The sequence below is a fragment of the Pteronotus mesoamericanus genome, unplaced genomic scaffold (assembly GCF_021234165.1).
Source record: "Pteronotus mesoamericanus isolate MK-2021 breed Mesoamerican mustached bat unplaced genomic scaffold, CSHL_Meso_final contig_164, whole genome shotgun sequence".
NCBI classification, from domain to species: Eukaryota; Metazoa; Chordata; class Mammalia; order Chiroptera; family Mormoopidae; genus Pteronotus; species Pteronotus mesoamericanus.
Genome location: NW_026555065.1, coordinates 3,682,516 through 3,694,918, shown reverse-complemented (window position 1 = coordinate 3,694,918; position 12,403 = coordinate 3,682,516). Strand labels below are relative to the sequence as shown.

The window sequence follows — 12,403 nt, the reverse complement described above, 5'->3', positions numbered from 1 at the left end:
AACATACATCAAATCACAGGAATAACAATGTCTAATCCTACCTGAAAAAGATCCAAAAGAGGCTTCCAAGAAAGCAGTAAGACTGCTGCTTTGTTGATGGTTTTGGGAATTTCAGAATAAAACAGTGTATTTTCTCTGTTCTCACCAGACATAGCTATAAGAGAAAACAACCTTTTTAAAAATAGCTATCTACTGCAATCGTAGTAGTAAGTACCTAATGCATTCTATATCTGCAAATTTTTATACTCTATGGGATCTATAACAAACATTAACAAGTAGGAGATGCACGTGCCACATGCCATGGGAATTTGCCGCAATAAAACTCGGACTTCACAGAAAATTGCTCATGATTCATTCTGATATTCAGATTTTAGTCCCTCTCAAAACAAACATAAAAGGATATAAGTTGGTATAAGGACAAGTATCATTTTAGTTTTTCTGAAAATTGTTAGTCTCTTACAAGGTGGCAACAGATTCATGAGATTCCAAATGAGTGTGCTTTGTAACAACCTCAGATTATACTAAATTTCTTCTTTTTCTGGGCCGTTAGAGAGAGAGAGAGAGAGAGAGAGAGAGAGAGAGAGAGAGAGAGAGAGAAGAAACTAAATTCTAGTTTTTCTTCACCATAAATGTAATCACTAATGAGTTTCAAATGAAAGTGTACTCAAAACAGCACAGAATCTGCTCTCTGATTTGCTAAAAATCTCTTTTATTGGGGAACGGTGAAGGAAAGAAGTCTGTATTAAGTAGAATCCAAATCTGTCATGCAATAACTGAATGGGAAGATCACAGCAGTGTACAAGGAGCTACATACAAAAGTAACAGAAATATTGACACACTTTGGTTTTGAAGATGCGAACCAACAAAAACTCAAAGTAAAAAAAGCCTTTGCACCCTAAATGGTGTTAGAAAGGTATCACCTCCAAAAAGCTAGGAGAGAGTGAAAGAAAGAGAAAATAAATCTCATAGATCAAGAAACTCTTCAGTGGAACAGAGTCTCAGCATGGTGCCTCTTTTAAAGGCAGAGAAGATAGTATGTGGAAGGGCATGGTAACTTCCACATTAACCCTTGCAAAGGTTGAAGAGCCCTGAAACATCCCTATCTTCCTTTTCCCCTTATTCTCCTAAACTTTTCTTAAACCTTTTAATTGGTGTTGCCTTTTGGAGTAAAAACTTAAATATCAGCTGACATTTACTTCAGCACACGCTTTTGCCATAAATCTACTTTGTATATTCCAGAGCTACTCTGTTATAGAATTCTTAAGATTGCAGTTACCTATCTCTACCACTTATAATTTTACTACAATAAATGTGATCATATCCTCCTTAAGCCCTCTCCTAAGAGCCTTCAGCTCTCAAATATGAAAAAAATTGCTCCTAGCTGGTGTGGCTCGGTGGATTGAGTGCCAGCCTGCAAACCAAAGGGTGGTGGGTTTGATTCCCAGCCTAGGGCACATGGCTGGGTTGCAGGCCAGGTTCCCAGAAGGGGGCACAGGGGAGACAACCACATATCAATGTTTCTCTCTCTCTCTCTTTGTCCTTCCCTTTCCCGCTCTCTGAAAATGAATAAAATCTTTTAAAAAAAGCAACAAAATAATTGGTTCTCAGCTATCGTCAAATGAGAGCCATTCCCCGTAATCGTTTCAGTTGCCCCTCTTGAAACTCCTCCTTATTCTGTAATGTTTTCCTCGTCTTCATCCATGAACAATACACATTTCCAAGTCATGGTGTCATGGGTGGGGAATCGCTTAAGTTCTATACATGTCTAACCACTATGCTGTACACCTGAAACTAATATAATATTGAATGTCAACTGTAATTTAAAATTCTTTAAAATTTCCAAAGCATTCTATAAACACACACGCCATCTGTGTAGGCACAAAATGGGCTTTTCCCACTGCTTCTTTTCTGGTAATATACTAATTATTAACTGTTTGAAGTATATTAGAAAATTTAAAACGATGGATTTATATTGAGAAAAACTTTTAAATTCAAATGGATATAAGAGTTGAACAAATAAAAAGGCATACAACTTTTTGAAAAGCTCAATATTCTAAAGACTGTCACTTTCCCCTAACTTTATCTATAAATATAATGCAATCATAAGCCATATAAACAGAATTTGGGAGAAGGTGCTATACAAGCTAATTTGAAGTTCACAGAAAAACAAGCAAACAAAAATAGTAAAAAAAAATTAAATAAATAAAATGAAAGAGAGTGATGAAAAGTGGCTAGTGCTATCAAACAGTACAACATATAGAGTTACGACAATAATAATAGCAGCATAATATTGGCACAACAGACAGATCAATGGAACAAAATAGAACATCCAAAATATATAGAGATTTCTTGCCCTGGCTGGTGTGGCTCAGTGGATTGAGTGCCGACCGGAAAAGGTAAAGATTACTTGTTTGATTCCCAACTGGGGCATGTGCCTGGGTTTTGGGCCAGGTTCCAGTTGGCAGCATGTGAGAGGCAACCCCCCATGTTCAAGATGAATCTCTTGAACACAGGTATTTTTCTCTCCCTCTTTTTCCCCTCTCTAAAAATAAAATCTAAAAAAATAAACACATAAAGATTTCTTAAAAAATATATTGTTAGAGTAGGGAAAGCCTCTGTAGATATGACACTAAACTACATAAAAATAAAAATTTAATTCCAAAAAAAAAATCAAGAGTTTCTACATGGCAAAAGACATGAAAAGGCAAAAAACAAATTAAACCTCAAAGGAAAATACCAGAATGAATTAATTACCTCATTTATACTAAAAAATGCTTTAAGTTAAATAAAAAAAAAAAAACCCACAACACAGTAATAGACAATGATTATAAATGGGTCACAGAAAAAGAAATACATATGTATTCTAAATATGTGAAAAGATGTCCAACCTCATTCATATGAGAAATGTAAATTAATACTGCAATGGGATATGGGGATGAAATATACAGCATGTTGACTATAGTTAATACTGTATTGCATATTTGAAAGTTGCTAAAAGAGAAGATCTTAAAAATTCTAATCACAAGAAAAAAATATTTTTTGTTAACCATGTAAGAAACTAATGTTAACTAGACTTACTATGGTGATCATTTTGCAATGCATACAAATATTGAATCATTATGTTGTATATCTGAAACTAGTATGTTATGTCAATTATATTTCAATTTAAAAAACCTACACTGAGACTGCTGTTCACTAAACAGACTGAAAAAAAAAGATAAAAAATTTTTATTACTCTCTGTTGATACAAGTGTGTAGAAATATACTCAATGCTGATAGAAATATAAACTCTATAACCTCATTGGAAGGGCAATTTGGCAATATCAATCAAAATTCAGAATATATGCACTTTTGTCCCAGCAATTCCACTCTTTAGAAATAGTTCTATAAGTAAACTCGCACATATACAAAATGATCTAATACAGTGATGTTCACTCATTTTTTTTTTTTTTAATAGAGAGAGAATCACTGTCGTCAGTGATACATATCCATCAGCCACCCCTCACATGCACCAACCAGGGACTGAACCTGCAACCCAGGCCATGTGTCCCAACTAGGAATCAAGCCCATGACCTTTGGGTTCACAGGATGATGCTCCAATGGAGCCACGCTGGCTTGGACCCTATGTCATCTTTTGTAATATCAAAACAGAAAAACCTAAATGCCCATTACTAGAGGTCTGGTTAAATAAAATATGGCACGATTATATAAAGGAATACTCTGGAGTTGGGGTTTTTTTTTGTTTTTTGTTTTTTTAAAAGAATGAATCTATAATTACCAATATGAATTTCTGCAGAGAATATCTCTTAAAATACACACACATGAGAAAGAAGAGGAAACCTGTTTAAAAATTTAATAAACAAAAAAATTAATCGGTGGTATAATATATTTAATTTAAAGACCTTAAACATGGAGTGAATGGACTTAGGAAGAAGAGATCAAAACCAGTCTTGGCTTAAAAAAAATGAAAGCAGTACCTGTTAAAAGTGGGAACAAACTAATGGTTTTACAGTTTGTATTCCTAATCTGACCATTACTAAGGAAAGGCATTTTTGAACTAGCTTTAGGAAGGTAACTTCTGGCATCTTTAACTTTGATGTTGAAAATACGATCATGGTCAATCTATTTGTTACCTGAAAGTAAAATAAAGTTTATGGGACAAATCAAAATTAAAACAGCACCAAAACTGTAGTTCTTCAAAGCAGCTTTTTTTCCTTTAATGGTACCATCACTGACGCATTTATTTATTCACCAATTGTATCTATCTTCTAAGTTTGAATCCATAAAGCATTTTCTCTCAGAAACTGACTTCATACTCACCAAGGTAATAGATCCTGTCTGAATGAGGCCCATCTGGATCATTCCTCTTCACAAACATAAAATCATGTGGCGCCTTAGCCATCATGTAGCCATGATACTTTCTGGTATCAGCAAGCAGCTTTTTAAGCTGACTCCAGGAATATCGCTCAACATAAAACGGCTCTAATTTAGGCCGATCCCCTGATTCAATATTCTCCTCACACTCTGCAGTTTCAAAGATCTCAACACCCAGCTGTTCTGTTTCCATTGCTGCTGCCATGTTGCATTTTCCTAGAAAAACAAAGCACATGAAGCTGTCCTCAGGCCTGCCTTCTCTTATACTAATCAGAATGACAGTCTGACAGGGACATCTGCCTAATCAGAATGACAGTCTGACAGGGACGTCCACCCTACCAGAACGAATGCAATGGGAAGTCTTTGGGGTTGCAGTTTGAAACTTTCAAATGTCATCCTGAACAGCAACAGGTCTGCAGAGATGTGTTTTACCTGCTGACAACAAGCCTGTTTACTCCTAGCTGACTTGGCACAGATTGTGTAAAATTCATTTGTAAGGGCTATTAACATATTCACTAATGTTGGGACTTTTCAAAGCTCTACCAGTTTTTTGCACCCATCCCCTCAAAAAGAGACAAGGGAAAAAATGCTTTTCAGCACAGTTGCAATGAAACCTAGTAAGAAAAGCAATAGCTCCCCCTTCTCCATGTTGAGTTGAAAAATGAGATTAAAAAAATTGAGGTCATGTCTATCTCACAGTGACTATAAATCCCTTTGCGAACCTTTCTAAAAGGCTCTCCTTAGGTATCTCTTGCCAAAACTCCTTTTTTCTTTCCCACACTGGAAGGAAACATGCCATATGCCAGTTGGCTGTTCAGCTCCATCTGAGGGCATGTCAACAGTGAAGCTAAATGTGCCAAGGGGGTTAAGAGTTTCTGCACTTTGAGAAGTGACACATTTAATAAACGTGGACTTCTTCACCTAAGAGAAAAAAGCATGACCAATTAGAACAGTGATAAAATTGTCGCAAACAACATACTTTTAATAATTTTCCTAGGGCACCTACCTAAGATAACATAAATACTGTTTCCCTTTAATTGGAACTCCAAGGAACAAAATAACAAAAGACTTAACTGGCTGGTATGTTTTTGTCTTCTGCTCTTTCCTAGACATCGCTATCTTATGATCGGTTGTGGGACTCTAGACTATAAGGAATTTATGTGGCTATTATTACAGATTATATTAAGTATTACTCTCCCAATTAAATGAAAGGAAAAAAATGTTCCTATCTTTAAGTGACTTTAATAGTTGAAGTAGTTGATATAGAAACTGACATTTATATTATCAATATTTTGATAAAACTATGAGCCCAATTTACCAGTTCAAACCCCAAACAGTGTTAATATTTCATCTATTAATGATGTTTCTTGTCATGTTACAAATCCAGAAGAGGATGTATTTTTGCTTTATCAATATTATAGATATTATCAATATTATAGATAAAGGAAAAATACATTTTCTTTTGGTTCAATATTAAAATGTAACAGGAGCAAAGTATTAGAGAAAATAACAAGCAGTACTTTGTATTATAAGCCAGTGTGATATTCTGACATACATTATTCAGGACATTACCAAAAAGAACCAACCCATAAACAGAAATTCTGGGGCAAACCACTCTTTTTAAACTATTAAATAAAAAAAACTTGTGGACTTGAGAGAGTGCATTTATGTAAGCAATTTCACATAATTATTAACTATTTCATGAACAACAATCAATATATGGTGTATATTTAATGTCTTTTTAAAAGCTCAATTTTGCAGGTTAAACAGGAATTCATAGTAAGAACTACCAACCACACAGAAAAAATAATCAGCAAATGTGGGTTGTGAATAGTCCATCAGGAATGCATTATGGCAGGGGTCCCCAGCCTCTCCCCTCCCTGTTGGCAGATGCCACTCTAATTACCATTTGTGCTCCACCTCCTGTCTCCCCCCTGCCCCCGGCCCCACCCCAGTTTGTGGAAAAACTCTCTTCCATGAAACGGGTCCCTGGTGCCAGAAAGGTTGGCAAAGTTAAATGAGATAAACAGTGTAGCCAGAATACCTAGTCTACCAGTTGCAATGTAATAGTAGCAAAAATGGCCAGAAAAGCCATTGGAGAGTTATATAAGGTATACAATGTATAACATTATTACTACTTTATATATATTACAACAGAGGCATTTACAACCAACGATTAAAATCCAAACAGCTCTGCAGAGAAAATGTCATTTAGTTCAACTAGTATTCAGCACACTGATACTAAGTGGCAGTACCTGACAAAGGTGGTTGTTTTGTTTGCCCACCTAAAAGCTACTGTAGGCTTACTTTCTAAGGAACATGTCATTGATTTTCAACTGGTGTACCACAAGAATTTTTAAAACATGCAATACCTGACTAGTCAGGGGCATTGACCTCTTTTTGCGTAGGTTATCAAAAAAGGACAACAGCCAACACAACAATAGGTGTAAAGTGTGAATAAATAAAAATTATACCTTTTTTTGGGTCAGATCAGCAAAAAATAGATTTTTTTTGGTGTGCTGCAGAATCTTAGTAATCAGTTTACGTGTGCCATGAGATGAAAGAGGTTGAAAATCGCTGAAATATGCCAATATACCTAGCTTTGTTTTTAACGGAATGAGAGAAGCAGCTACACAAACTGGGCTCATTTTTATCAACTCCCCTTGTGTTAAATTTGGAACTGCACCTCCAAGAATAGGCCTAGAGAATAGAACAGGGAGCAAAGCATACAGATTTCTAAAGTCTTATTGCCCAGCTTCTTGAGTTATCATTCACTTGATTGACATCTCTCCCATATACAAGTAGCATTAGCTTGCACTTAAGCAAAATTATTGGTATTTCTAAATTGTACAAGGTCCTGGATTACTTCTCTGCCTTTCTACACACACACACACACACACACACACACACTTTACAGTTCAAATGACACTACTACTTCATGCTTATGGTAAATGTATATCCTGCATTTTCTAGGTAAGACCAGATATATATTTTTAGTAATTTATACAAACGTGTAACAAACTGATTTAATTTCCAAATTTCCATAACATCTATTATACAGATACATTCTCAAAATAGGTGACTCGAGTTTTCTAATTTCAAAAATTAAAAAACAGGGTCAGCATACATTGTCAGTACAGGACCAACATTTTACTACCCTACCTACCCCTCCCTTAAGGCCCTTCCCTGGTGCTTACCTGATTGTATTTTCATCTGTTCAGATCTCTTCCACATTCAAAGAGATCTTTTTCAAGCAACTCAACTTCAAGCATAGATCCTTCTGGTCATCTTGCTCTCTTCTCACAGTCTTCCTTTCCTTACCATCCAATCCTGTTCACCAAAATAATGACATGAGCTATTAGGTTGCTGATCATTATTAAAATGAATCACAGTTGGCCCAAAAGTTCAAATTCTAAAAGTCTCAAATAGAACTTTAAACTGATTCAGAAATATTCTATTTAATTAAAATATAATGCCTGAATTATTCTGTATCTGCATTTTAGATTATAAAATTATTTCAGAAATGTATAGCTCAATTCACTCAAACCAATATCCTAACAATATCCAAACATACATTAATTAAAGTTATAGAAAAGCTTTAAAAACTGTAATAGGCATACAAACAGATGTGAGGTTTCTCTTGGCTATTGCAAGTTCTCAAAAAATGACTGATTAACAAAATTAATTTCTATGGAACTGTTCCTGTCTTACATTATACACTTCTCTAATTTTACATAATACGTATTGAGCTGGATGGAGACAGAATACGCTCCATAGAATAACCATTAAGAATTAGACTAGGCCCTGGCAGAGCTCAGGTGGTTAGAGCATGGTCCTGATAACCAAGGTTGCAAGTACCATCCCCGGTCATGGCACATAAAAGAATCAGCCAGTGAATGCATAAATAAGCGGAACAACAAATTAATGTTTCTCTAAAATCAATAAATATTTTTAAAAGAGGAACCATAGAATAGGCCTACATTCTTGTAGAAAAGGAACTATTTTGCATTTAATAATTCAAGATTTTTCACAAGATAAAGAATGCACTATCCATTTTAAGTGCATTCCACTTGTGCTTCTTTCCTTTCTATGTGCACTCTGAAAATAACTGAATTACGTAGCTTTTCTGGAAAAGCATTCAGATTGTTGAAATTATGGCTTAGTCACAGAAAAATAAAGGAGGGACTGTGATTACATCTGTTATTGTATCAGCTTTAATTCTGGGCTCTGCTTAACCCAAGGGGTGGTGTTGGAGAGAGATGTGGTGAGAAAAGCTCCGGGGCAAATGGAGGGAAAATGGTGTAGTCATGATAGCACCGCAACCACCTATGATGTCAAGACACCTTCCAATGCACTATAAGCCTCTCAGAGAAGCGCATACTGGATTAGAAAACACCTTCAGTCAGGGCTCTTGAATTTGGACCCACTAAAATATCATCTCTTTATTTTTAATCCAAGGGCCAAATCGCCGTCCTCTTAAAACACCCCAAGCCTCACTAAAGCCTAACTATTTCATTCTTCCGGATCCACAGCTAATTCAGAAGTTCATTATCAGAAAGTGGGCAAAGATTTTGAGAGCTATGAATGAGGAATGTCAAGAAGGGGAATTGGGGCGAGGCCAAGTCTTAGAAGTCTTAGGTGAAAAAAGTGTGATAAGGGAAATTTTAAAAAAGGAGTATCCTGCCTCAGGTGGGTGAAATAGAATGCGAAGGGTCTGGTGAGCAGGGAAGGGGATTCGACCTAGAGTGAGGCAGTATAAAGAAAAGAACACCGACTGGGAAACCAGAAAGTCTCAGTCCAAATCCGATCTACCACAGTCGGGCTTCAGGCAAATCCTGTCGGCTCTGTGGGATTCCGTTTCATTTCCTCACCGGTAAACTCGGACAATACCCGGCTCCCAACCCCAGCGAGGCTCAATTAAGATAACGAACGCGTAAGTCCGAAGGCCAGCACCCAGCGCTCAGGGAGTGCCTAGTGAACGTTGGTTGACTCGGAATTTGAGAGCCTCAGCTTCCTCTTCCGGCAATTGGGGCCCCGCCACGGTCTCCGGCCCGCGCAGAGAAGTGCGCCGGTAAACCGCAAAGCGGACTAACTGGAAGAATGCGCCGGGCGCCCCCTCGGTAAAGCGGAGAGGGCCCAGGTGGGCTGATGCCCAGGCCTCGCGGGCGAAAAGGAAGGAGAGGGGGCGGATACTGCACCTTCTCCCCCCACCCAGGCCCCGCCCGGACCGTCCCGACGCGTGTTACGGAGCGGGCCTGCGCCGCTTCATGCCGCGCCGCCTCTTCTCCCGACCCGGCTGCGGCAACTTCCTCCGCGCCGACGCGGCGCCGGTGGTAACTCAGGCGGAACGCGGTACTTAAAAGCAGCGGCGGAGACGGCTGCCGGAGCTCCCGCGGCTTCGGCACTTCCGGTTCCTCGCGACCCGCCCTTCGACCAGCGAAGGCGTAAGGGGGCCAAGAAGGGCGCCGGTCCTTGTTAGGAGGGGTTGGTTACGACAGTGCCTCCTCGTGGCCGGAGGAGCGAACGGGGCGTGGGAACGAGGCTGGGATGCGGTAGGAAACCAAGATGAAATCCAGAAACGCACAAGCGACTTGCTGGAAGGCACGGGACCAGTAGTGTCGCGTCTCTATCATCCGTTTTGTTTTTTTGTTTTTTTTCCATTCAACTATATATCGAGTGCCTACTCTGTGCCTGGCAGAGTTGTAGGCTCTCACATTACAGCAAGGAGCAAACCAGGCAAAAATCCCTGCACCTTCATGGAGAGTACATAGAGATGGAGGACCAGGGCCTTGGGGATCCTCTGAGTGTCTCATTGTTACGGTGAAAAGAAACCTGAACTTCGAGTCAGAAACCTTGGCTCTAGTACTAATTAGTGGCCTTCAGCAGATCTCACGAAGTCTTTGAACCGGTTATCTGTAAAAGAAACACAATAACATGTCACTTAGTTGCAATTAAGGAAAACTATGTCCATCACACTAATACATAAAAATGGAGAAACTGGGACCCAGGGCAGAGAAATGAGTGACACTTGCTATAATCAGAACCAGAGGCAAGTCCCTTGACCTACAATTTCTTTCCTAGTTTACACCATCATTGGCTGAGAGAAAGACAAAAAGGGAGCCTGGGAAGCTGACCGAGGAAGTGGTCAGCTAGAACAAAACTGGGAAAACCGGGCCTCTGCTATTTCTATTGTTACAAGGAACCATGTGTCAGAGGTGGATGTCATTAAGATTTATTATAATAGCACTAATAAAAGAACCACTGGGGTGCCGTTTCCATTCCTCAGTATGCTATAATTCACTCCGAGGTTAAATGAGCCTTCCTCAGATTTTTTTTTTTTAGTTGAGCTCCCCTAAAAGAAAGGTACAGTCATTTTCACTGGAATTCCTCTATGAATTTGCTGCACATTACTCAGAAGTAGGTTTCAAGGCTTTGAATGCTCAAACTAACAAAATACAATGAAATAATGTGCACTTCATTTCTTTCATCCAGCAAGTGTTTACTGAATCTCTGCCACATGCCTGTCCCTGTTCTAGGCACTGAGGCTACAGTAGTACCCAAGTAGGCAGAACACCTGTCTTTGTGCAGTTTACATCCTAATAAAAGGAAAAAGACCTCCTGAAAAACAAACAAAAATATATAATTTTATGGATTTTTTAATAAACAAGCCCTAAGTGCCTAAGGACTTGCCGAGGACATGGCTAATTTTTTATTGAACTAGAGTTGAATTCATGTTTCATGGTTTTCAGCCTTATTACCTTTCTTCATGGCAGGCTTAAAAAGCCTCAAACCCTGAGAAAGCTGCAGGGGAACATCTTCACCAGCACCTGGCAACCTTGCATGTATCCATTTAGGCCTCACAGGCAAAGGTTTGAACCAAAGCATATCTGAGTCTTAGTAGAACGACTTATGATCTTTCCAGAACAGGAGAGGATGGGAGGCTTATGAAGACCTCAATCAATCAGCAACATGTACTAATATCTTCCTGGATTGAGAGCATGACTCAGATCAAAGGAAGAGAATACTCTGGGAACCCTGGTTTTGAGAAGGGCATGCTCAAAACCTTATTGGACAGCACTGCCTGCACCACCTCCACCCCACAACAAGCATCATTCTTTCAATTTGGATTTAATGTAGACACAATTTTTGACATCATTAAAGAAATATTCACAAATAATAAATCCTACCATACTACCATAACTTTTATTTTGTATACATATTTTACATATGTAGCAGGAGCAACATTATCAAGCCACATAGAAATGTGCACATACATTTTATATCCTTACTTTTTCTATCATTCAATCCAACCTTTATTAATATGACCCATTTCACTATATAGTAAAAAGTATAATCTTGATTAATTCCAGCCAAACCCAGTCACACAATTCAGGATCTTCCCTGGTATAGGGGATAACGACCAGTCCCTGGTCTATATCATGACCAGAGCACGTAAAGAAGCAACCAATGAATGCATAAATAAATAGAAAAACAAGTCGATGTTTCTTTCTTGCTCTAAAACCAATAAAATAAAATATTTTTTTAAAAAAGAAGGCCCTGTGAACACATAGGGGAACATACAATCACAGAGAAGGCCTTATGACAACAGAGGCAAAGATTGGAATGATGCTGATACAAGTCAAAGGATACCAAGGGCTGCCAGCAACCATCAGAATCTAGAAAGAGGCAGGAAGGATTCCTCCCTAGAACCTTCAGAGCATGGCCCCACTGACACCTTGACTTTGGACTTCTAGCCTCCAGAATTGAGAAAATGAATTTCTACTGTTTTAAGCCACTTGGTTTCTGGTATTCTGTTTTGTCCCAGAAAATAAATATGCCAGGTAGTCCTCAGGTATGACCTTTCCCCCCTTTATGCACTCAGTTAAATATCTGCTATCCATTAGTTTCCGTTGTCAGTTCACACTCTCTGTTCCTTTTCACTCCAACTACTGGCCCTTCTCAGATACTCCCTGAACCTATACCTACACCCAGCAAGCCTCAGGCCTTCTCTTGGCAGCCCTCAACCTCC

At 38.6% G+C, this 12,403-nt stretch overlaps 1 protein-coding gene across 5 annotated transcripts in view; it reads right to left on the bottom strand.

Moving 5' to 3' along the window:
* Positions 1 to 9,806, bottom strand: part of DPP8 (dipeptidyl peptidase 8) — a 52,881-nt gene extending 43,075 nt beyond the window's left edge. For 2 of the 5 annotated variants that reach the window (XM_054565271.1, XM_054565275.1), the window contains exons 1-4: positions 9,306 to 9,566; positions 7,572 to 7,704; positions 4,321 to 4,590; positions 42 to 154 (exon numbers count right to left, since the gene is read on the bottom strand). In XM_054565271.1, coding sequence (XP_054421246.1) covers positions 42 to 154; positions 4,321 to 4,590; positions 7,572 to 7,608 — 420 coding nt within the window. In that variant the 5' untranslated portion in view covers positions 7,609 to 7,704; positions 9,306 to 9,566. The other 3 variants (XM_054565274.1, XM_054565272.1, XM_054565273.1) reach the window with 3 other exon arrangements.
* Positions 9,807 to 12,403: the final 2,597 nt, after the last annotated feature.